General features: G+C 36.7%; 1 protein-coding gene and 1 non-coding gene across 2 annotated transcripts in view; both read left to right on the top strand.

The window, feature by feature from the left end:
• LOC128740653 (mucin-5AC-like) overlaps positions 1-27375 on the top strand; it is a 42722-nt gene that overhangs the window by 7705 nt on the left and 7642 nt on the right. Inside the window, exon 2 of the mRNA XM_053836215.1 lies at positions 624-697. Coding sequence (XP_053692190.1) covers positions 624-697 — 74 coding nt within the window. The remainder of the gene's footprint in view (positions 1-623; positions 698-27375) is intronic.
• Positions 11711-11782, top strand: Trnaw-cca (transfer RNA tryptophan (anticodon CCA)). The gene has a single exon. It is a non-coding gene; the product is annotated as a tRNA-Trp (tRNA).

The raw sequence follows: 27375 nt of genomic DNA, 5'->3' as shown, positions 1-27375 counted from the left end.
TTGGGTGTCAGTTCGCGTTGCATATTATAATCTGCAATGATCGATAATAATTGGCACATGGTCTGTAAGTCCGCATTAGTTTTCATCAAGCACTCCGCAGAGTTCGTGGTGGGGAATTTCCGCCGTAACCGAAAGTAATAATTCATTTGGAGTTTGAAAATCTAGGCGAACCGCACGGCACGCGGCTTTGCTGGTGTCTACTCTTTATTTCTTTTCTTTTCGGATGCTGCTCTTAATGATATATCGGTACCTACCTACATGTGTTAGTTACTGCCGAACGCTTAGAAACAATCGATTAATTAAATGATGCTGATGGGTGATAATAATCAGTGTGGGGAAGGAAATGAAAGAAATTTCCTTGCCAATTTTCAAAGCGGCCACCCGGGGTGTATTTCCCACGAAAAGGAGGTCTCGACAGGTGTCCTCCTCCCGTGACAGTGCCACTCAGTGGAGCGTGTGAAATTTACGATCGATTCATGTCTGACATGAAAATGATACTTTTGACATAACGAAACAAAAACTAGGTTACGGACCATCTCTTTTCGCTTATGCTTACATTCGTTATATGATTTGTAAGACATTATCGTTTATTAATCGGTTGTTTTTTCTTGCTCTCTCTACAGGAATATGGCTAGTGTTAATCAGTATCAAAAGCAGTCACAGTGAAAATGCTGAACCCAGAGCATTAGAATTATCAGTAAGTATATATAATTTTAAGTTTCTTTGTTCCAAAATATCAACTCTTAATCAAAATTGTTATAATAACTTTAAAAACTATAGTTTGTTCAACAATATTTTTTATTACAAAAATAGTAATTCATAGAAATACGCTTTTAGAGTTGAAATAAAATTAATTACTATCCTAAATTCAATGGCTGTAACTATAATAATAATAAGATTCGTGTTAAACAAACGGTATAAAGTCACCCAATCAACATTTTAAATTGAAGACGCTCGCTTGAAAATCAGCAACAACCTTAGTTTACAGCCAATATCTGGCATCTCATCAATTTTATTTTAATCATATTTGATTTCCTTTGAACGAAGCGACCTTATTCTAAACGAAACACTTTTCCTGTATTGCTCCGTTTTGCTGTGGCACTCAAACGCCGGAAACGGGTGGACGTTACTATTTAAATTTTATTCAACGGCACTTATTTTGGGCGACAACTTTGAACGGAATGGTGTCGCGAAATTTAATTAAAAAAAAAAAAAAACTAAAACGAAACCCGATTGTTAAGCTATAAAATAATGCCTTCAGCTTTACGGCTCGTCAAAGTTTTTTTTTTTTGGTTTAAGGCGAGATTTTTGCGACATTCGGATGCAGCAGACGTTCACCGGGAAGCTGTTTTCCAAATACTTTCCTGCACCCCATTTTAGTTTCGCTTTAGGTAGGTATGCCTTTCGCATTGATAGATTTTTTTTTGTTATGTGAACTGTTTTTAAAAGTCTCCGGTATGAATGGATTAATATGATAAATGAAGACGAAGCGGATATCCTCATCACCGAGGACCACTTAACGTAAGCTCGGTCCCTGCGGCTCCCTTTTTTTCGCCAGACGCCGCGGCGGTAGGGTCGAGAATTGCCGCTTAAATGGTATTCGCTCACCGTGGTTCCGTAGATTGGTTCAGATTACAAATTTGAGCCGCAACCATTTCACGCAGAATTGCATTTGATTCTTTTAGAATTTAACAGAAACTTTTTTTCAGGTTCTGTTTTTCGGCTATGTAGTCTGTATTTAGCAGTCAAAACGATGTTTTGCTTCTATATCCGACGTTTCGGTGGTTTTATTCCACCTTTTTCAAGGAAACTAAAATATTATTACAAATAAATTCGTTTTTTTCCGTCTTAGAAGAATAGCAACCATAGCAACGTAAGTTACAGCATACCATGCAAAGATTGTGATGCTTGTTATATAGGATTAACCACCAACAGATTAAAAACAAGATTAAGTGGACACAAAACACACTATAACGCACTGGAAAAACTGTTAACACCACAGGATAACACCGAATGCATACCCGTAGAAACACAAATAGCCGCACTAAAGGAAAAGACAGCACTAATGGATCACACCATAACACTAAATCATAGATTCGACTTTAACAGCACAAAAATCATAGACAAACATAACAAACAACACTCTCTTCCGTATCTTGAAATGTGTCACATAGTATCAAATGAAAACAGCATAAACAAACGCACAGATACACAAGGGTTAAGTATTATATATGCAGGAGTATTACACACACTAAAAAATGTAAACAATCACAGATCAGAGTGACGCTATACCGTCACCACACAATTGTCAAATCTCAAACAGTCAGTACAATCAAAGTGACCAACAGCAAAAACAGACGGCACACAAACCGTTGCTAGAGACACTAACAGACGTTTACCGCAAAAGCTCGTTTTACCGGACTACTAAAAATAGAAAAAAGTGACACAATTACAACAAATTATTATATTAAATGTAGTAAGTAAAAAAACAGTTAAAATGAAGACCAAACAATCACTATCAGTATTCACACAGCAATATAAAGAGGACGCCATTTGTAAATTACATGGACGATCACAAAGTAGATACACACATACACCAGACAACAAAACGTACAGCCTCTGTAAGTTAAAAATAAGTCCTTCTTCTAAGACGGAAAAAAACGAATTTATTTGTAATAATATTTTAGTTTCCTTGAAAAAGGTGGAATAAAACCACCGAAACGTCGGATATAGAAGCAAAACATCGTTTTGACTGCTAAATACAGACTACATAGCCGAAAAACAGAACCTGAAAATTGCATATTACAGTCGGAAAGCATACGTTAAAATTTAACAGAAACATTATAATTCTAGACGAGTCTGAAAATTTAATTACGTATTTGAGCATTGTAAAAACCATGAATATTCGCCATGGTTTCCGAGCGATGAAGCACCCTACTGCAACCGCAAACCACAGACTGGCGTGTGTGATTGTGTGCGAAATATCGCAGACCTGGCGCTGTTTTTCCGCGTGGCCGCGCGAAAGGTATTTTATCGCTTAATGGTAACACCCATAAATTTGTCGAAATTAATGAGCGAACAAAATCGCGTTGGGTCGAAGTTTGGCAGTGGCACCACCGCCATCGGGGAAGATGGAGCCGGAAGCGATCATCTCTGCTTCTTTCGCGGTTTGCAATGTTTACGATGGAAGCTGCTCACCTGCTGGTGTGACTGTCGGCTCAGTTTTCGGAGTGAGGATATTTTGCATGTTACTTTTAATTATTTAGTTGTCTGCATTGCAATCAAAATCGGATAACAAGTTGAATTTTAGTATATGTTTTCATTTGAATAATACATTTTTTATGCGTATTTATTTATTTTGTAGTTCTTCATGATATTTTGAGAAATTAAATTGATTTTTTCTAATGTTTGTCTAGTGATAGAATACACTAATAAGCGATTTTGGAGGCAGTTTTTGGGCCCAAAAGCGGGTTTCTGTTTATAGAAATGTATTCACTGCATTCTTCTTGTCAATCTGAACACAGCAAATATATTTTCAAGAACAATTTTTTTTTGTTTCCAACAAAAAACTGTTTTTAAAATTTTCAGAATCGATGACGACTAATTTCACCTCAAAGCTGTGACACTGCTCACGGTGGACAAGCGCGCCCTTGCCGAGTTCTGAGCGGAAGGTGCTGCAGACGATATTTGACGGAGTACAAACTGAAAGCGGATAGTGATGGAGGCGTATTAATCAACAATTACAGGCACTGCGTGGAGAATTTTTAGAATTTTCAAGAAAAGGACAAGTATTAAAAGGTTTAATCAAAATTAAAACAATTTAAAGATAAAATATACCTTGCCCCCAATAAATTCCTGGTAAACTTTAAGCGTTGCCTGAAAACAAATCTGCGATTTTTACCCTCCAAAATACCGTATGTACTTACTTACTTACTTACTTACTTTACCAGCTGAGTTGGGGTGGTTCTTGCCATATCAAGAGTTCTTCTCTATTGTACTCGGTCTTGGGCTTATCGTAGTTTCGACACACGCAAGTTAGAATATCAACCTGGTCGAGCCATCTAGCACGTTGGGTCCCTCTATTGCTGGTGCCGGTGGGGTTCTTGAAGAGAACGGATTTCATAGCACCGGCATCCTTGCGACGTGGCTGGCCTACCGTAGTCTCACAACTTTCGCCAGTCCTTTCACGTAGCACATCACTCGCTCCAGAGTAGCTTTGATCAGCCGCGTCATCACGTTTGTCCGGAAAACCGTACTCTACCTTACCATACGTACTGCGACAGGAAAAATGGGGACAGTCAATGGTATTTCCTTCAAATCCCATTTTCAATTACTTTAAGCAATAATATCATCATTTTCGAGTTCAGAAATCTCTATTAGGTCCTGTTAAATAAATTTACTCGAAGTGTCCTACATTTTTATCAATGACAGCCTCAAGACTACGCTGAAAACTGGAACACGCCTTTCGAACGTAGTCCTCCGACATCGACTGCCATGTACGCGTAATGACAGGGTCTTCAGGGTGAGATGTTTTGCAGGCTTGTTCTATAATATACGCTCAAATTTAATATTCCAAAGAGTTAAGGTTCGAACCGTTAAACACCACCAAGCCAAACATCACGACACCAGCCGGAGGCTAAATTTGGAACTTAAATTTCATTTTCTCCGAATCATTCCTAAATTTCTTCGGTGAAATGGACCGGTCTGTGCGGCTGTTGGACACAGCATTGATGCTGAACAGCTTTTCGTCGGAAAACAGGATTATCATTTTTTCCTTCTTCAACAAAAAAAGCACTCTCTTCGAATGAATTGCTAGTAGTTTCTTTACCTGTTCCATAATCAAGTGGCCTTTCACTCTAGGTCTGGAAGATGCGTACAAGTCTTTTTTGATGATTCTTTGCAAGGGTTTTCAGAAATTTCGGCTTTCTTGGAAAATTTCCCTATGGTGCGTACCGGGATGCAAGCAATCCTTGCCACGGTGTTCAAAATACCGTTATTAAAAAATAAAATAGGCTATTTAAACGGAAAATGCTAATTGGTTTGTATTGCTATCCTACACCTCTGAGCCAATTTTTAAAAAAATCGATCGACGAATTTTTGAGTTACGCCCTTTTGAAGTTTTAAAGGGCAGATTGCTCATATAAAGTAAATAAAAATCTTCAATGACACTTCCAAAATGAACGTAAATTACATCCGGTATTGATTTTTTCTGCAACATATGCCCATTGCCGACCATTTTAGGAGTTCTCCGCTGTATTGGGACTACCCGGAAATGTTCTGGATTAAGTTATTGCCGTGGAAAATAGCCAGTAACGAACATGAACAAATACTTATCATGCGACTCCGATCAAGATCGACAAGATCACTGACAGTCAGATCAACTACCTAGCACCACGTTGGATATATCTGGACAAGTTCCGGGGACTTCCGGGAACACCCAGACGAGTGGCCAATTTCGTTCATGATCAAAAACTTATCGTGCAATACCTTAAATCACACTAGAATTCAAAAACTAGATCAATGGAAGCCAAATCTGCTATCTAGGATCAGATTTGGTCATGTCTGGATATATTTGGGGGACCCCGGGAGCCCCTGGGAAGTCAATAACACAATGTGGTACATTTTTGATAATAAAGACGTGTTCGGAATTGGCCATTGTAGTTCTTAGTACTAAATTTGGCTTACTTGTATCTATTTTAAAAGTTTTAGTGTGATTTAAGGTGTCGTATGATGAGTTTTTGTTCATGTTCGAAATTGGTCATTTCCTAGGGGTTTCCGGAGTCCCCCAAATATGTCCAGATATGACCAAACCTGACCCTAGATAGCAGTTTTGGCTTCCATTGATCTAGTTATTTAATTCTAGTGTGATTTAAGGTGCCGCCCGATAAGCTTTTGTTTATGGACGAAATTGGTCACTCGTCCGGGTGTTCCCGGAAGTCCCCGGAACTTGTCAAGATATAACCAACGTGGTGATAGGTAGTTGATCTGACTGCCAGTGACAGTCTTGTTTTTAAATTCTGGCGTAATTTGCGGAGTCGCATGATAAGTATTTGTTCATGTTCGATACTGGCTATTTTCCACAGCGATGACTTAATCCGGAATATTTCCGGTTAGTCGCAATACAGCGTAAAACTCCTAAAATGGTCGGCAATGGGCATATGTTGCATAAAAAATCAATACCGGCTGTAATTTACATTCATTTTGGAAGTGGCATTGAAGATTTTTATTTACTTTATATGAGCAATCTGCCCTTTAAAACTTCAAAAGGGCGTAACTCAAAAATTCGTCGATCGATTTTTATAAAATTGGCTCAGAGGTGTAGGAGGGCAATACAAACCAATTGGCATTTTCCGTTTAAATGGCCTATTTTATTTTAATAACGGTATTTTGAACACCGTGCTTGCACGAACCGATTTGATCTCGTCTGGCGCACGTGGAAACCGCAGACCTCCATTTCTCCAGCTTCCGCTGCTTACAGACTTTTTGATGCGATAAAATGACATGACACATGACATCCTACCGCATTGCAATCTCCTTCGACGTCTTCTGGGCGAGCAGTAAATGCCAATTATATAGTTAACCAATAATTTTAACGTATGCTTTGGAGTTGTAGCTTTTATTTCTAGCAAGGTTCAGTTGGAGAAAATGAGGTTGAAGAGAGTTATGAGCGTTGTTCCCACTCACCCCGTATTCCCACTTGCCCCGGGGTACCTTATTCATTTACAGCGGTTGAGATCATTTGAGAGGCGATGACCCCTAAATTATCTTAAACATTGAATTTTGTAAAAAAAACCCAAGATAGAATATTTTAAGACCTTCTTTAAATTCATTGTTTTGACCAATACTAACATCCTGTGAAGAAAAATCTGAGGTGCATGAAAGTCAAATAATACGTGCTTTCGAATACAGCGTGATGACTTGACCTTTATAATGAGGTTAGGCATTAATTTTTTAAAACGGTAGTCTTTCCAATAAACGGAGAGAAAGGCAGACGAAAGTAATTAAATCAAATGTGTTTCATAGTACCCTAGAGGGGAATAAGACGTAAAGGGGAAAGAGCGGAAAATTACATTACAAAGTCATTGAACCAACACTCATTAAAGGAAAAATACAAAGTTATTGAAGCAACAGTTACTAGGTTTGTAATTCATTTCCTTTTACCAAGCCAAGGGATCCGTGCGTTGGAGCAGGTTAGTGTGCCACGATGGCGGAATTGCGTTATTTTTAGACGCTAATTCTCGGGTAATTTTTCAAATAGACCTAAGTGACAATGAGAGATTCTCTTCGCGGCTCCTCTCTTCCGCTTTTTACGGAAAATTTTGGCAACCGATTCATGCAAAGCTGATGTATTAAAAACCATTAGTATCGCCGTAAAAAGCGGAAGAGAGGAGATACGAAGAGAATCTCTCATTGCCACTTAGGTCCATTTGAAAAATTACCCGAGTATTGTGTCTCGTCCCCGTCAATTGTAGTCAACTACCGAAAAAGAAGTTTAACTTGTTTTCTGCCCGCGACGGAGATTATTACGATTCGGACCTCCCCATTTATCAGAGGCTACCATCCTTTTGTCTTTCATTCACTTGTAAAACAATTGCTGGTACTGTGTGCATACATTCTGGTACTTACACACTCGCGAGTGTACAGCCTCATAGCATCTTTTTGCACATCCTGCCCACGAAGCCAAAGCTCATGAGCTGTCAACAGGTCTTGAGCGCAAGTGGCACACTATGATGTATTTTGCTTTACTTCTTTTCTTCTTCATCTTACACCCTCGCTTACACATGCAATAATGGGTTCAATGACGAGCGGAGCGTTTGATAACTAAATGCATAAAAACTTGTCGCAGTTTTTGTTCATTACGAATCCACACGAATGCGGTCTTCACAACACTGCATTTTAGTTTGGAAATTCTCATAATACAAAAAACAAAATTTTTTTCCTCATTTGACCGGGTCTACCCCTCCTCCTGATTAGCTCTTCTCGGTCAGCACCCCTTTTGTCCAAAGCCTCTTATACGTCTGATTTATTTCCGAAGATCCTTATAATGAAACAGAAACAAAGCCTTAATTCTTCATATTGTCACTGTTTCATCTTTTCATAGTTGTGACTGTCTCATCTTTTCAACCCTCTTCCTCTAATCACCCAGCCACTTGTATAACTGCTAACCGTCCAAATGCAAGGTAATCGCAGCCGCTTTTACTTATTTGGACTTCCCGCTTATTTTAGTGACCATCCCCTTTTTGTTAACCCCTTGTGCTGATTCACTTATGTCATGAAACATGTACGCCAAGTTTGATGAGTCAAGTCGTTCCGGAGTTATGGCGCAACACGTTCGCTTTTGTATACCTAAATATATTACAACCTTACATATTTAATGTTGATTAAATTGAGATAGACAAAAATCCCCTCTCCAATTTTTTTGATATTAGGCACAGAAAACTAGGTTCTTTCAAACGTGATCAACCGATTTTAATTCTGCTTGAATCTTTCCAAGATACTAACATTTGAAAACGTTGGTTAAAACGTTATTTTTAACACAAAATTCGATATAAGCGTAGACGTAAAGTAGATATCCAGTTTCTTTCTCCACCAAAAGTTGCGTCTTATTGAGCCTCAAAAGTCATCTAAAGAAGTGTTTTGCGAGAAATGCAAAATAAAAAAGTTACATAGAAAAATCGCAAAATAGCAGAGTCATCCCAACTTAATTTAGGAAAAACGGTTCGAAATAGAGAGCTTTCGACTCCGACAATATTACTCAAAATACTTTAAGCTATAAAATTGCTGAAGTAAATATCCCTCCATCTTGTTTCGTTTTGAAGATAATTTCTAGATCTTAGTTAATTTAAGGGTCGCCCTAAAAAGCTCATGCCAAAAGAGCGGGATCCTAAATTAAGATTTTATTGCTAACACGTTAATAGTCTAAAATCAACTACTACTGGGTAAACAATTTGTTCCACCTAATTTGGCTTTCTGGCCCATAGTGCGGTGGTGCTACTTCCTTTTTTACAGATTTAAAAAAAACAAGTTTTTTTGAGTTTAAATATCTCGGAAACAGTTAGATGTAAAAACATGGCAATATACTTTTTCTATTGGTTTTTAGCCGCGCAATCGAATGATGTTATCAGTTTTTATCTTGTTTGTGAACATCATATATTTTTTTGCAATTTAAAACAAAAATTTAACTTATTTTCGATTTTGTTTTCAAATAAATATGCTTTAAATGTTTGCCAGTAAATTTTACATGACAATCGCTAAACTAGCAATATTGGTAGCTTGGGAGATATGGCGTTTTGAATTTCTGGGGCATGCGTAATTCTATCTGAATTGTTAAAGCTTAAAGCTTCATGTCTAAATAATGTCTTTCAATGAAAAACTTTTATTTCATCTAGTTATGTTTCGAGCATGACTCATCCTATGTGCAATACATCTTTAAACTTGTCTGTTTTCGTACTACTTTAGTGGATAAGTTTTCTTTTTATTTAATTTCCAGGTTTCGTATTCTACTGAGACGCTCCAAAAACTTCAGTTAACGTCAAATTGCCTAACGTCCGTTATGCCTACCATACATTATGCTTTCCACATATCCATTTCCTAGCGTCCATTATGCCTAATTTCTGTTATGTCTATCGTCCATTATGCCTAACGTCCATTATGCCTAACGTCCATAATGCCCAGCGTATTTGTGCCTAACGTCCATTATGCTTAACGTCCGTATGCCTAATGGGGTACATTCATGGGAAAAACTAGCTCAAAAACTGATCTCCAGCTGATGAAATATAAGTGATCTTATGTAAAATTTTCGGGTAAATCGCGTATTTCGACCGTTTTTAAACTAGTTTTTCGCATAGTGCAATGCAGTGTTAATAAAGCCATTTTCAAGTTTCGAAATTACTTCGAAGTTTCAAATAATCTCGGGAATGAAATACCATATTACTCGATATACCAATGCAATTTAATGAAACAAATCTGTAACTAGCAAAATTAAATAATAAAACAATAATGTACGAAACTGTTACTCTCTAATAGGCAACATCGTAAAAATGATGCGATCAAATTAATGACTGTTTTATCATGAAAGTACACTCAAAATAACCTTAAGTTCTGATATTCATGCAAAAATAATTATGTGGAGCAGCGCCAGGTTAGAACAAGTCCAATTTCTCTTTTCTGTTTTTCATGTCTAACGCACTACCCAGATATTTTTTCAATGCAGATATATTACAAAATTGAAATAAAGCATGAAATCTTCTCATAGAAAAAATTTAAGTTCAATCATTTTGTTCTAGTTGTGTTTTTTCTTCAAAAGTAAAAAACGGAACATTCACGCAATAATTATTTTAGAAATTTTTCGGAATTTTTGTTTTTGAAAGAGGATAACTTTTGAATGCATAGTCAAAATGTTGTGTTATTGATATCAAAATGTGAAGAAATCTGCTCTGAACACATTTTGCATATTGCCAATTCAAACCAAATTTCGTATGTGACTCTGGAGCTGCAAAAGCGAAGGCCGTCTATAGACGGTCTTACCCGTTAGAGGGCTAAAAAAATAAAATTATTCAGAAGATCAAGTTTTGTTTTGTGATTGTGATTGTGTTGATTCTATGTTAAAAATGCATCTTTTTCATTAAAATACATCTTTTAGACATGAAAATATCCGGAAGCTTTAAGTAAACGTGTTTGAACATACTTTCACTAACAATTCAGATAGAGTTATGCATGCCCAAGGCATTCAAAATGATATATCTCCCAGACTACCAATACTGTTTTTCTAGTTAAGAGATTCTTATGTAGAGTTTCCTGGTAAACATTTAAAGCATATTTATTTGAAAATAAAATTGCGGGTGTTTTGAGATATTCGCATTATTCGTTTTAAATTGCAAAAAAATGTATGATGTTGACAAATTAGTTAAAAACTGATAACAACATTCAATTGCGCGACCAAAAACCCATAGAAAAAGTATATTGGCATGTTTTTACCTTTTATATCTGTTTCCGAGATATTTGAACCCGAAAAATGACTTTTTTAAATTTGTAAATAAGGGTCTAGCGCCACTGCCAGGGGATTGATCAATCGGCAAAAAACTTTGGGAAATTGATTGTGGGATCGGAATGAACAATTATGCCAACTTTGGTTGAAATCACTGATGATCGATTGCAATTTTTCCGATTTCCTGGGTCACTTGAGATAGAATGACCCATATACAAATTTAAGTTTCATATTCAGTGTACTCAACAGTTGTTCAAAATTCGTTCAACCAAAAGTGCCAATATGTACTCTTGTTGTGATGTTTGCTATTTGAACTAAACCAAAAGATGGAACTGTGGTATGAGTAATAATAATAGTTTGTTTGAGCATAATATTTGTAGTGGCAGTGTTTTGAGTTCAATCCATTAATTCCATTTGCTTAGATATAAAACTAATGTGCTTATGAATCAATAAATAGTTAACCTTAGTGTGCGCACCGGTACAGACCGGTACGTAATATTTTACACTTGAGCCTTACCATTACTGTATGCCGGTAGAACGGCAGCACCCAAACGACTACGATGCTCAACGATGCAAGCCATTCACTTATTGAGAAAAGTTGTTTCGATTCAATGTGCTTCTAACTGAACGCTTCCGTTGCTATATTTATCAGCAAGTTAGAGTACTAAACCGTATACGATAACCGCCGTGTCGCTACAGTCTAACGACCAATCATCAACAGCGGACTCCGTGGCGCAACGGTAGCGCGTCTGACTCCAGATCAGAAGGTTGCGTGTTCAAATCACGTCGGGGTCAATGTGAGAGACATTTTTTTTAGAGTGTTCACCTCGTAAAACTCGTAACTTTTTTCGTGTGCTTCCCCAGTCCCCACTCACGATGGGTGGTTGATATAAATTATTTTGGCACTTCGTTTCACACGCCCAATTCACTGGCTCGCCCAGTCGCAAAAGCTTCAACTCCGCTTGAATGCGGGGTATTTTATTCAGTGAGAGGTTCAGTCTGGCTGGACTTATCGTTCCGTTATCGATCGATGCCGGGTGTGCCACAGTCAGTTTTATTATTTCCGGATCTTCGAATCGTACCTTCTGGGGTCAACGCTTGCGCGAATGCGTTCGCCGTTAAGAGACCCACAATCATTAGGCTAATAAACTGGTTGGCTGCTTTGTGTTTACTTTTTAAAGTATCCAATCAATTTCATTTGTGGGACGTGGTCTGTTAAGACCACGGCCAGCAGGAGGGAATCACACAATAGAATAGCGTATTAATATAACCACATGAAAAGTTAATTCAAAGTGCTCACCGTCTCCAGCAGCGGCACGCGTGGAGTTTTGCTTCTTTGATAAAGAGAGCGATTAATTCGTCTGCGACGTTAGATTAGAGGAGACGATATATTTTATTGATTTCAATACGAAACTAAAACTAGATTGTATTGGTCGTCCATATTGTCTACATTATGGCTCATTTTATGCTTGAGAATTAATTCGTGACATAATTTAGTCGTTAATAGAAAAGCGAGTCAAACAAAATTCAAAAAATGAAACTTGGGAAATTCTCTTGCTTACGTGTATTGGATCTTTGATGTAGTTTCTGAGCATAAACATGGTTCAAAATGGCACTTGGTATTTAATTAAAACGAGATCAAAATTGAATTAAATATAATTTATTCATAAACGCCTTTGTCGGTGATTTTTTATTTATGCATTGTTCTATTTTATCCTACATTCACAACTTTGAAAAGCGTTGCAACTGCACAATCTTACGACACCGCGGCGGTGCACGCTCTGATTAACACACAACAACCAGTAAAGTACAAGAATTTCTCTTTCATCAGACCGATGCAAACGATGCATCTCGTACCCTTTGGAGAAAGTAGCAATTACAGCTCATTCAAGTAGCTCGTAACAGGTAGCTGCTGCTGGTTAAACGAGCGAAGAAATTTGTCCATTTTGTACGAATCAAACGAAATGTTCATAAGCTCTGGGTATGCTGAATATGCTCGATCGCATATCGCCACTGCATATATTTTGCATCGGCAACGAATGAATTTTCTGAAAGCGAAAACCTCAGCTAACGTTTCACGCACAGTTGAACTCGTAAAATATGTAACGTTTTGATTCATGTTTGTTTGCATAGCTTTCCCGAAAAGTTAACAGCAGCAACCCTTGTCAACACTTGTAGTTCGAAGCATTTAGCTTTTACCAAACTGTATGCATCTCAAAAATTAATATTCAGTGTTCACAAATCAGGCAAATTAAGTTCATATAGCATACAGCACTAGCAATTAAGTAAATTAGCACTTGAAGAGTTGAAAACTTCATTTGCGTACTCGTAGTCCATTTCCACTGTCTTCAGGTTATTATTTGTTTACCTGTCTGCGCGAACATACAACATTTCACTCAGAGACCGGTGCGGTCGGTGATGCGTCAAATTTGATTATCTCGGTTCATGCTTATTACCATATCGAAATTATAACCCATGCTACGAACGAACGGTGGAAGGTGTGATTATTGTCCAATTTTCGGCCAGTACCTACCATGAACCGGAGGCAAGCTGATTGCCGACGAACGCGGCAGACTGGTGGTGCCGGGCCGGGTGCGGTCACACTTTCATTCTCGTTTGATGTTTTATGGTGGTTAATGTGCTCTGTTTGTTTGTTTGTTTTATTTGTTCCGGTTGGTCATTGTTTGCTCTAGAAAAGCAAATTAGCTGCCACTTTTGCTACATTTCACGCTTCTATTTCATGCTGAGTTTGTGAATCGGCGTGTGAGCATTTGCATACAAACGGCGTTTAAAATTTACGTATACTGTGTGCTTTGCGGATTAATTCTAACAAAGGAGTTAAGTTAATTTTCTGAGCCACCAAAAATAAGAGAGACCTATTTTTAACGATAAAATGAAAAATTTCTGTTACCATAAAAGGCTGGGGTAAATGTATAGTTTTGATAAGAAACTGTAAGCCAAAATGTGGACTAAATGTTTCAATAGCTATGATCCATGATCCATGATATCTAGATACACCATGGCTATGATCAACGCACGGAAACTTTAAAATTAAACGCATCGTTGGTGATGTTTTCACCGACTTCCAGAGTAAATATTGAAATGAATAAATATCAAAAAAGAGTGTTTTCGGAAAAAAAAGTTCAATCACTGTTTTCAGCCAGGTTCATCTGCAGACCAATATCTTTCAATCGGTAGACAAGGTTTCATAAGTTTTTCGCCATTTGGCGTTAGTATTCGAGTGAAAGCGTGTAGGGCGCTATAATCTCTGCATATTAGCGTTGGTCAGAGGAAATGCTTATCAACTTAGGGACTGTATGGTCGGTGTTAAGTCAGACCGAACCAAGTCACAAAAATCTGATTACGAGAAAAACGAAGTCAAAGTTTGATACTCTGTGTAGTTTATAGCTAGGAACCGTTCGAAATCATTTCATATCTCTGGCTATTTGCAACAATCTGATTAGAGTAAAATCTAGCTTAGGAAATTCTCAATCGTTTGCTGTCATTTCATTATCTTATTTTTTTACGGCTTGGTCCAGTTTGATTTAATACCGACTATATTGGCTCGTTTCATTATCCCTGATTTTTATTTTCAGGTTAGTTCAAGTTATCACGTTTCGAGTCATAAATCTCGCATGTGCATACCCAGCTAGAATTGTCATATGTATAAAAAAGATAAAAATCAGCATTACGTACAGATATACATGCTAATAAACTATTTTGGAGGCGATACGTGATTACGAATAATTTTGAGCGTTACGACTATATAAGTATTTATGTACGATAATATCCGATTAGGCGCGAGTCGTTCCGTACTACTATACGATTTGATTATATACGATAGAAAATCAACTTGGTCCCACTTTATCCAGCTTTAGTTACGATTTCGAATTTGTTAGGAGTTATTTACGATAATTTTTGTACATTGTTATACGAGTGGGTTCTAGCTGGGTAGTATTTTTCGATATAAATTAAATTATGGTTGTATATAAGCACCATTGACATTATATTAAATGTGTCAAAAAGGTATTTTTTATATCTTAATTTTCGTAATTACTGGCTTTACAAGAAATTTTTCGAATATCCAGGTTAATCTCATATAACTCGTGCTTACATACTTACATTATCCATATAGTTCCCCTACTAACAACAATTCCTTTCCCGAAATGCTTGTGAAGATGCAGAGGGTTCCCTGGTCTTTAGTAGCAACAAGTATTGGACTAACAATCCTACCCATCCCACCTGGACCCGCATTCGGACGCGGCCGGCGTCGGTATTGATCAGTATGCTTTTTCCAGCAATCATTTTGCAATTTTCATCGGTCCTGGTCAATAACGGAGTAGCAAAACACTGGCGGTATTTTATGCTTATGCTAATTTGGCGTTAGTATTCGAGTGAATTTCGTTCTGTTTTACCTTACCTATGAAGCGATGTTGGCGCGAGTAACGAAAGGTTAAGGACGTCCATTTTCATTCCAAATTTCGTGTAATTGGAACTGTGGTAGATAGTCAATGCATAAGCAGCAATGTTAGAGAATTTTTAGTATGAATATTTGTACATATTGCTTTCCTAAAAAAAATTGAAATAAAAATCCTGAATTATCCTGTTTTTTATTTCCTTTGTATCCTGAGTTCTGAGAAAAAATATTGACATCTCTGTTTACAACACAGTGATGCCAGGTTTCGCTGAAGAAAAATCCGTAGTTTTACCATTTGTGTTTTAATCACAGAGGAAAGGGTTCAACTTAATCAAATTTTAAATCGAACTTTTGATTTAAAAGGAAGTTTGACCGACATTTGAATCGTTTGTTTGAGAAACCCCACAAGTCCACTCGACACTATTGTTGGAAAACAACAAAAAACTGATTTTCTCAAAATTTTGAACCAATCCTTATAGTTTTTGGTATGTGATTCTACGATAGTATCTAAAATACATTATGTAGACTTATCTTTTTATCAAAATAATGATTTTAGCGAAAGTTACAAGGCTTTAAAGTTGATGGATATTTGGGGTTTCTCAAACAAACGAGAAATTGACGGTACACTTAAGTAGTTTTAGACCGTTTTTATTCAAACTTGTGATCTATCCATGTTCATAGTATGTTATTTGCTACCATATACCACTGGGGATGTTAATTTAGTACGTACCGCTAAGAACAAAAATCGGGGAGGGGCGCTAAACATTATTTATTTAAAATTTTGAAGTAGAATAATACAAGTTTTAGAAAAAGTTTTGTACTTTTTCAATCGAAATTTTTATCATAGTTTGCATTTACCTATTAAAAAATAAAAGGTAAATGGAATAACGGCGGTTTTTGAATTGCATAAATGGACCAGAGTAACACGAATTCACATCGAATAGAATACCTCGATACTTTGCTATTAGTAATTAAAGATATTATAACCAGAAAATAAACATTTTAAATTTTGGATAACAACCGTACTATGATTATGGAGCAGAACCTGAGAATAAGGGTCTGTTCTCAAATTACGTTATACCAAAAAGAAATGAAGATACGTGAACAACACCTTAAATATTTCGAACGGATAAACTATTGATTTTACAGTTACTCAGGAGTGCTTGACGGATTACTCACATTAGGAAAAGCATCGAGTTAACAAAAAAGATAAATAGAAGATTAATAAGATATGTTGTGCTATTATTAACATTGCATAGTAAATGGTGGATTACTGCTTTTGTGAGAAACGTTTGGATAGTTTCGTCTGTCGATTTCCGGAACGAGATTGCTACAGTTTTTACTGTATCTAGATTACAAGAATGCTTTATTTATCCAAGCTTATCTACATTTGCAATCAGCTCTCACTACACTTTTTCAGCTAAAACATCCTTTTCTTTTCGATGTTATACGCCGTTCTTTTACTTTTAATAACTTTCGCCTTGTATTCTGTAATCCGCCGAACACTAGGTTTCTTCTTTTTGACTGTGTCCAAGTCGTAATTTTTCGATTCCGAAGACATTTTTATACTATTGAATTGTGTTGCGAATACTGCTTACAACATTGCACGTAAATATTGAATGATAATTTTGTACCTTCCGCAGCGCCGCTCTAGGTGATTTTCGGAAACATGGATATTTGGGGTTTCTCAAACAAACGGATATTTGCAACCCCAATTAAAAGGGGTTCGTGGAACTAACTTTGTCTGAAATTTTGAGGGAAGGTGTAGATATCCTCAAAGAATCAAAAACTGTTAAAAAGTCAATTTTCGTAAAAATGGCGTTTGTGGGGTTTCTCAAACAAACGATTCATTTGTTCTTCATGTAAAGTGTTTCTCAGTTTTGCTAAAAAGTGACATTTTTTATTGCTTAGGTATTCTTGATTGCACTTGAAACAAATTAATGCTTTTTTGAATCGAATCAGTTCATGATACATTTCAAATTTATTATTCTTTATTATTATTTATTATATTATTCAAGAATGCATAATCTTGACTTTCGTCATTCGCCTTTTGCCTTTATTGTTCTGAATTCTTCCATTTCTCGTCGTTTGGTTGTTTTGTATTTTGTCTTGAATTTTTCACCGTCAAATTTTCCGCCGTTCCAGACATCTTCCTGTCGTTTTTTGTTTGTTTGTTTCAATGTGATTACAGTCACTTCAACAGCTTGGGTCATTCGTGGTTTCTGTGGAACTGGAATTTGAACCCGAGTCCTTGGTGTGAGAGATGTGAATGCTAACCTTCGTTTTTTTGTTGTCTTTTAACGTTTGTTGGTCATTTTTCGTTATTTTTAACAACAACTATCTCCAATGCCTGTAGCCAAGGGCTACATCTGTTTACAGTCTTTTCGTCGTTTTGTATGGCTTTTTTGTCGCTGTTTGTAACGTTCTTTGGCATCTTTTAACCGTATTTTTGTCGTCCTTCGACTTTTCGCGTATTTATCTTCAGTTCTTCGTCATATCTTTCTGTCTGTTAGTCATATTATATGTACTTTCTCGTACATTTAGTCGTCTTTTTGTAATCTCTGTACTGCCTTTTAGCCGTATTCGTCATCTCGTTGTCATTTCTTTGTTATATTTTTATTGTCTTTTCATGCTCTTTTGCAAGGTTTCCATCGTAGTTTCGTTTTATGACATTTTGCCGCCTTTTCTTCGTTTTCATTATCATCTTTAAATCATTCGTCCTGTTTTTTGCCAAAACAACAAAATTGTTGTTGTTGTTGTTGTTGTAAACAGCAGATTACTACTTTGTATCCAGTCGACCACCGCTCTGATGATGGGTAGCATCATACACGAAACCGGTTAGCGGATAAGGTATTTATGTTTTTTGTAAGAACCATAAGTGTTGTGTCTAGTAATCGCGTTATTTAGTGTTCTTACGTTGCACATAAAATCAATATATATATTGGAACAAAATTGTCTTGTATTTTTTGTTTGTTTGTTCGTTGTTCTTTTGGCGTCTTTTTTATAATGTATATTCGCCATCTTTTTTTCATTTTTTATCGTCTGTTTGACAGTTTTTAAATGTCTCTTTCCCATTTTTTGTTGCCTTTTTCGTATTTTTGCCATCTCTTGATCACAGTTTAATTGACTTCTATTCACATTTTCGTCAACATTCTGCTATCTTGCGTCATCTCTTCGTTGTCTTTTCTATTTATTTGTTATCTTTTCATCGCTTTCTGAAGGATTAAATGTCCAAGAGTTTTATTAGTCGCGTAAAAAGAGCATATTGAACATTAATGCATATAGAAAAAGGATTCCATCTACTTGATTATAAAGAACAACCTTATTCGCTCGATTTTGAAGTTCTATCACACTACTGAAATCATACTACGGAACTGCCAAAATCTGGGAAAAAATAGAAATGAAAATATTTAGCCTTTTTGCCGTATTCCAACCAGGAAAATATCAATATTACTATAAATATCTGTTGTCAAAGCGAAAACTGCTAGTTTTTATTGACAGCATTACAGCAATATAGCAAATCTTTCATTTTTATTACCCTTCTCATTAAAGAAAAGTGCTCCATTCGCTTCTTTCTCTCAGAAAGAATAAAGTTATGCTTTTCGGGATATTATTCATTGCATGTAGCGTACTCGTACTTTTTGCCACTAAATGATACATTCAATCTTTTCCGCAAAGTTTAAGGAAATCCGTAGATTTGCGCACTTGATCCGTAGGTCCGTAGAAAAATCCTAAATCCGTAGAACTACGGATAAATCCGTAGATCTGGCATCACTGAGTTACAAGAGTTGATGTAAGTGAACTTTTCTTTCCGAGACGTCATATTACAGTTTGCTGGGTAGCAAAAGCATGGTAAATGGTCTAAAAATTATTATTTCCACCTCTGCTAAACCTAGGTGGCTGTCGGCATTCTTGCAATAGTATAGGAATGTCGGCTCCACTGGATACCGTGGAATAGTTGCAAATATCAGCTTTAATATTTATCCTAAGTTTTGTTGCATAATGAATTTGAGAATGCACTAAAATATATGAAAATTTATCGCTGCGCGTCCAAATGAGTGGCAGCCGTAATTTATTTTCAATAATCATAAATGGCGGTGCTACTCGACATGGTCTCGAACTATCTTTGTGACCTAAATCACTTTGGGATACAAAAGGAACTTTAGTATATTGTAACTCCTTGTAACCTCCTTGTTTAAATTGCTAAAAAAATAATCCTTTCGAAAGATTTTTTAAATTGAAATATTTCAGTTATGATCGCACATCTTTAATCGCTAATTTGCTGACGACGACAAAAAAGATTTGAAAACCTGTTCTCACTGACACGAAATCATATTTCGAAATGTCAACAAAAGAAAAATTATTTCATCCGTTTTTCTCACACAAAAAAACAGAAAAGTGTTTGTTTACAACTCGTTTACCTTTCGTTCATAACTTGTTGGCCCTCCAAGCCAGTCTCGTTTCTGTTAGTAGCAATTGCAATACATTTTCGGCTCCGTTTTCCGCAATAAGTTTCACGGTAGGTTTCATTCAGATTTTGATCAATAATATAAGTGAGATCTCAGTATATTCTATTGGATTCTTTTAACAAAGGATGAACAAGGAACAGCTATCGAGTTTCCCATGAACGGGAATGGCAACACATTTTGACTCGAATGAAATGTCAAATTCGAAATAGGGTAAGGAACGAGTTAAGCAGTGTCACCTATTTTAATCAGTTATGAATAAATGAGCCGAAAATGCACTTTTTTATTCATATTTTCAAAATCTTTTGATAGGATCATCTTCACTCAACTAGACATTTTATTCACACAAACACAATTTCCTGGGTTTCCGATAAGAAATATGATGAATTAAAAATTGTGCAAAAACGTACATTTTTCAGCTGCTGAAGGCAATCGCCAGCTCGCTACTAACGAACCCATCACATTTTTCAGCACTGATTACAACCACTCTAAAAGTCAAGCACTCAATTGTCTCTTACCATATTATTCACTATCTTTTTTTATATTATCTAAGGCTTTGTCACTAGGCGAAAGTCTTATTATTTTATAACAAAACTGAAAACAAATTCTGAATTGACGGAACCTGTTCACCAGTAGCAGCAGCTGCAGCATAACAGATGAACTATCGTGTTGCCAAGACACTGTTTCGGTTCTGCAAATAAGAATTATTGGTTTGAAATTAACTGAAACCTCCAATGGTGAAAACGTGGTTCAATACTTTCAAGTGAAATGTATGTTCATAATTAATTTTTCTTTATTAAAAACAACAGAAAAAACAGCTGTTTCAATAATTTTCGAAGATTTTCTCAGTGATTTATTGAAGCAACGATGTGTTTCAATGTTATTTGCTTTGACAACACTGTTCTGAGTCGGACCGTGTGTACTGCTATGTTTACCTCTTTTGTTCTCCCACCATCCTTATGAACAGCGAGTGAGACGTCAAACTCGCAGTTTCCCATAAGAACACTAGAGAATAAAACAGACGACGAATAACGTTTGCCGAACGGTGCGGTGAGTGTATGCCCCGATAAACAATTTAGACAGATGGCATTTTACGCAACTATGCCGATACGCTATGCCGATTACGCATCAGATGCCGATTTGTAGGTCGCGGATAGGAACGCGAACTTACTGAAAAGGGGGAATAGTTCGAGTGATTTTTTATGGGGACGTAAAAAAATTCAGATTTCAGGATTGCTTAACAAAGCACCTTGAGGATGAAAATATGTTCGGTCAGATCAAAATTAGTTACACCGCTTCAACTTTTAAAGCAAAAAATCAAAAGCTTAGCTGAACAATAGTGTCTTCCAATGGTAACAGCTTGAAGAACTAAAGATAGCAAGAAGATTGGTATGCTGATATCCCCCACTTAGTCAACCCATCGCTTGTAATAAGCGAAAACAATCAGTGACCCGCTTAGACTGCTTAAAACCGGTTCTTTACCCTATGAAACCAACTGACGATCGCTAACAATTTACAATAATTTTATTGCGACACAATCTTCCTCTCTTTTTCTCATAGCTAAGATAAGGTAGGCAAACCATATTACCTTTGAAAAAGGCCAAAACCAAAGGCCGAAACGTCAGACAGTATAAAAAAGCCGTTTTTAATATAAAACTGACTGGAAAGCCGAAAATCCGCAATACAATATATGTATCTCAGTCGATCTTAACAGCATAAACGCAATGGCGAACATACAAGATAGCTTCTTCATGCGTATATCCTACAAATTATTTTTTTGCCCCCCGATTTTTCAAGAGAATTTCCAAAAGGGGGGTTGACAAAAACTACAAAAATAATTTGCAATGGCCTTATGAAAGTCCTCTTCAAAATGAAAATAATGTTAAGGGAATATTATGAAGGATTTGAAAATGAAAAATCCTGAAACGTCAGGACGATCACTCAAAAAGTGCACCCCAAATTTTAAAAGCAATAGTGCGCAGTATTTTTCGATCGTACTACGCACCAAAGCAAGGTCATCGTACTAGCGTACCATATTAGATGAAAATTTCAACTTGGCGATGAACCATTATCTCATACACCTTTTCTTGTCTCATAAAAACCTTGATTAAAGCATTCTCATAAAAAGCTTGATTAAAGAAAGCATTCAACATTGGGCTATGGCATAAAATCAATCCTATGACACCAATGCTGCCCGGTAATTATATCAATTTGCTTATAGCTCCATCGTTCATAAACCCTAGATTTTATAATTTAAGCAATTGTTTTAATAGCACTGTACAGTTTCAAAACAAAAGCAAAGGCAAGATTTCAACACAATAAACAGAAATCATTTTTCCTTGTGATAACAAAAGTTTCGGCGACCATCTATAAAAAGTGCCCAACAGAAACCCCCACCGAGAGGGGTGGGTCTAATTTAGAAGGTGGTGAAAATTTTCCTACAAATGACTGCACTAAGTTTTGGACGGCGCGGCGCACGAACTGCTGCTAGTCTGCCAACCGTGGAATATAAAAATAATTTTCTTAAATTGCACACTTTGCATGAGATCTGGAGTGGCGTGTAGTGTACGTTGTTTCACGAGTCTACCCGGCAGCAATAATTGTGTGGTGGGCAGTTTGAAAGAAAGTGAACTCTAACAGAAGAAAAGCAGCAAAACAAAAAGGCGATGAAAAGAAGATAGACACTAGAGAAGGAAAATCATTTCACTTTCCGTGCGGTGGGGCGCTTAGAAAAATGCCTATGATAATGTGCCAGGGGGAAGATTGAGACTGGTTGGTTGAACGTTGGCCGGCATTGGTCATGCGAAATAAAAACAATCAAGCTACTTGGACACGGGTAATGTGGTTTCCGTGTGAAAATCCTGCAATCTGCATAATGGACTATTATGAGCAGAAGTTCGCTACCGAAAATGACCATGATAGTTTGTAGATGTTTTTACGGATAGTGTGGTACCGCAGCGCGTTAGTTAGATGACCATCATCGTTCTGGTTTTTGGGCATTACTGGTGCACCAGACTCGACTATATTTACGAAATATTTTTAAATCTTTGATCGAAATGTTTTACAACCTTTAATAATAGACAATATTTGTTTGAATGTTATTGCCGTACATTTTCTCAGTATAAAATTGTATTATGCAACCAGACTTATAGAGATGATCTCATTCTTTAGTGTCGATGTTTATGCAACAAAACCTCAGATGTTATAGTTGACGGTTAATTACCACTCTTCTACGCCCTTGAGTGGAGTCGACGTTTTATATTGTATATTTCTGGAATGCTGGCAGCAAATTAGATATACTCAATAGGGGTTAAAGTATAAATGTAGATTAATTTTCTTGGCACCCACAGCAGAAATGGTCGGTGTTAAATCATACTGGACCAAAACGCAAAATTTAAAAAAACGAGTTAAAGACTAATCAGACTACATAAATGATGCAAACAGCCAGAGCTGTAAGATGATTTCGAATGATTGATAGGTTTAAACTTTGGTATAAACCATACAGAGCAGCAAAATTCGAATGCTTTTTTCTCGAAATCAGAGTTTTATCACTTGGTTCGGTCTAACTTAACACCGATCTAATAATTTTTGGACAGATTCAATGTGTTCTTCATGGAAGGCAATAAATATATGGGTTTCGTGCTATACAGCAATATTCCAGAATTAGTATAATTCATTCGTTGTCTAAATGGTTGGGATCTTGGAAACTATGACTAAATGATTTTCCAAATAGATGTCAATAAGGGTGTTTTCATTCCCATAAATAGTTTTATGTCACCTGTTATGTTATTACAATCAGTTAATTTGGGATATTTGAATATAAAGCAAATTTTATTAATATCTCATATATCAAGTTAAACCAAAGAGCAGGGAAGAGCCATCGTTTTTGTTTGGGGTTGGGGGGCGTTGTGGTGTCAAGCCATTTTTTTATTAGAGAAGTTTTAAACCAAAGAGGCTCACTCACCTCTGGAGGGAGACCAAGCTATTATGCAGAAAACCATTTGTTCAAGAAATATATTTAATGATTATACAGTAATGTTCCGATCGAAAATATAGAAGACTTCTACTAAAAATTAAATTTTAACCTTCAATTGATCAACCGAAAGCTCATCGCTGGCCATCAGCTAGAAAATGTAAATTCATTTTCACTCTCCTTTATATTAACTGTGTAGTAATTTTATCATAGTCTTGTAAGTGTCGAGACTAGCCCGAATACGTACATGGTAATAACCAAACATTTTCGTACGTCAGCTGACCATTCATACAAAATGCCGTGTAGAAATGACACGCATTTGCCGCCTTTTGCTTACAGTTGTAGTTGGAATAGTATGGAGAACTGATTGAGAATAAGGTGTATTAGGGACCTTCTTATTTAAAATCGTGATGTTTGGGGGAAAGCTGTATGTTTAGTTTACGTGCGCAACAGCAGAAGAGAAAAGTGTCTCCAAGACTGGTGACATTTTCTCCCCGGTACCGAAGAGTATATGATACGTAGAACAAAAGATGTTTTCGTTGTTCTTACATTTCTTTTTGGTGCTTATATACCAGTAACATGTCGCAAAACTAGTAGCAAGAAAAAATGGTAAATGTCTTCAAATTTTTATCATCAACTAGTCTGAAACACTGCCAAATGTCAACAAATTTACTGTTCGCTTATTTTGCGTGAAATATAACAAAAAAAAAATCATTTCACTCGAATAAAAATGTTCAGCAACTATTCATCTTTAGGCTCTTTAACGCTGGCTCGAAACAAAGTTATTATTCAAGTGCAACTGCGTCAGGCAATAGTCCGTTTTCAATTTGTTATTTTTTGCAACAGATAATATAGTCAGTATTAGTTCACGGGTACAGATTAAGAAATATTCTGAAAGGAATTTGTTGTTCAAAACACATTAAGGGGAAATGAGCAGTCATTTACTTTTCGTTGGAAAGCCCAATTTAAGAAGCAATTGGGCCCAAAACAAGGGTTCCGTTTTCAAAAACGTATTCACTGTAATCTTTCTGCTAGTCTGAACAAAAAGAATATATTTTGATGAAAGTCACGAATGACCCAGATCTGGTTAAAGTGACTATAATCTAAACAAAAAAAATATTTTGATGAACAGAATTTTTGTTTCAAACTTTTGACTTTTGAAAATTACAGAATCAATGACGACTCATTTCTCTTTAATTCAGTAAAATTCAAAACTTATTGTTTCTACACTGCAAAACTTTACGTCGGGCTGTATTCCTGGCACTATATGTCAAGTGCAATACACAGAATTTTAATTCATGTTCATGCAAAAATTCATACATCTTGGCTACGGGAGGGAATTTTGGGCCTGCTTCTTAATTCAGCCAATTTTCTCTTTCTTTTGCTAAATAAATACTTTTTCGATATACAACTTTAGCATTTTACAACTATTTTCTCAAAAATGTAACTAATCTACTGTTTTTGTTAAAAGAATATCAAAACTTACTGTTCTTCCACTAGAAGTGAGCCTAGGCTAAAAAATAGAAGCAATCGCTGGAGCTGAAGGGCTGAAAATACCCTCCCGTACCCTATATAACCGATAGAAATAATGACAGAATAAGCACAATAAAAAAGTAATAAAGAGATGAAAAATACAATAGAACATATTACATGCAAAAATGTGAAAATACAAATTATTGATAATCTTATTTCGAGTAGTCATGACGTCCTGTCTGGGACCTGTTTTTATTTACCGATAAGCCTCTTATGACGTCCTGTCAGAGACCTGGTTTTCCTCGTCGACTACTGGACTGCTCGATTGCTCAACTGGTTGATTAGACTGCTCGACTGGACTGGTCGATTAGACTGCTTGATTTGATTGCTCGACTGGACCGCTAAACTGAACTGCTCAACTGAACTGTTCGATTCGACTGCTCGACTCAACTGCTTGATTGGAGAGATCGACTTGACTGAATAGCTCGATTTAACTGCTCGAGTGGACTACTCGACTTAACTACTCGATTCGACTGCTTGACACATTTGCTTGACTTACTAATCGACTTAACTGCACGATTGAACTGCCCGACTGGACTGCTTGACTGGACAGCACGATTCATCTGCTCGACTCCACTTCGATTCGACGCTCTACTCGACTGCTCGATTCAACTGCTTGATTCCACTGCTCGACTCAACTGCTCAACCCGATTGCTCGATTCAACAGCTCTACTAGACTGCTCGACTTAGCCACTCAACCTGATTGTTCAACGCAACTGCTTGACTTAACTGTTTGATTTGACAGCTCGACTTAACTGCTTGATTAAACTGCTCGACTGGACTGCTCGAAAAATTCCACTCAAAAAATGCTTGAAAAAATAGTCCCTAACACAAAAGATATACGTTCTAATGAAAAAATAACGTAAAATTCGGGCTCAGTACCCTAAAATTACTTAAGAACCATAGCTCGTCGTTAATTTAGAGAGATTCTTTTGCTTAGCCAGCATTTATATGGAGTCGCCCCACTGTGGAACGGTAGCCGTAAATGGGATACGGGTTTATGGCCCCTGTGGCTCCCCCTTGACTATAACATAGATGTGTGCCTGACTACGATAGTTCGAGACCATGTTGAGTAGCACGGTTATTTATGGATATTGAAAATAAATGACGGTTGCCACTCTTTCCTATACGCAAGTGATACATTTTCATGTATTTCATTGCATTCCTAAATTCATTATGCAACAAAACTTAGGATAGGGGAGAGACGTCGACAGTGAGACACTTTTTTCCAAAAATTTAAAAAAATTTCGGTGATAGTTATCAACGAGCGCTTTAATCCATTTGAAAGCTACATCCTTCTAGTGGTCTGAAAAAAAGTTTTAGTCGTTTTGGTCATAAGCTAAATTAGTTACAGCCACAAACGTGAAGGCGTCTTTTTGTCTCACAGATACCTACTAGGTGGGTCCATTCTGTCTTTCTACTGAGCAATAGGACACCACATTAACCATTGCTTTTCAAGAGATAGCGGTTTTCTATTAGAAGTATAATCAAAATTTCTCACTTATCCATGTTTACCTACCTAAAAAGCAATCACAAGTCACATTTTATTTTTCGTACAGTTACTCTGTTATAGTTAATTCTCATGACTTCTATACCTCTCCATAGCATCATACTACCATTATTCCTTGAGCCCGGGAAAGTGATTTTGATACCGTACGAGAGCCGGGAGCTGCATATGTTTGCTACATTTCAATTCGAAGGAAAAATCAATTTCGCAATTACCAACTATTTATTGGCTCAGGTGTCAAACGGTATATTGCGATTAGCGATAAACACAAAAGAAACTGAGACGCATGAGAGAGTACTGTTGCTGCGCTGAGTAAATTTATTGTCACGCAAAATTGGACTGTTTCCAATATGTACAATATGCGTTACAAAGTAACGACATCTGTTGTATTTAACAGGGAAACATTGATAGTTTCAAGCATACTCTCACGTATGCCGCACAATGAACCACTAGCGCAAACTTCTGTTCTTTATTATCAAAAACTAGAAGCGG

This window comes from Sabethes cyaneus, chromosome 3 (genome assembly GCF_943734655.1).
Source record: "Sabethes cyaneus chromosome 3, idSabCyanKW18_F2, whole genome shotgun sequence".
NCBI lineage: Eukaryota > Metazoa > Arthropoda > Insecta > Diptera > Culicidae > Sabethes > Sabethes cyaneus.
The sequence above is the reverse complement of the archived record's forward strand: the minus strand, read 5'-3'. Positions and strand labels throughout refer to the sequence as shown.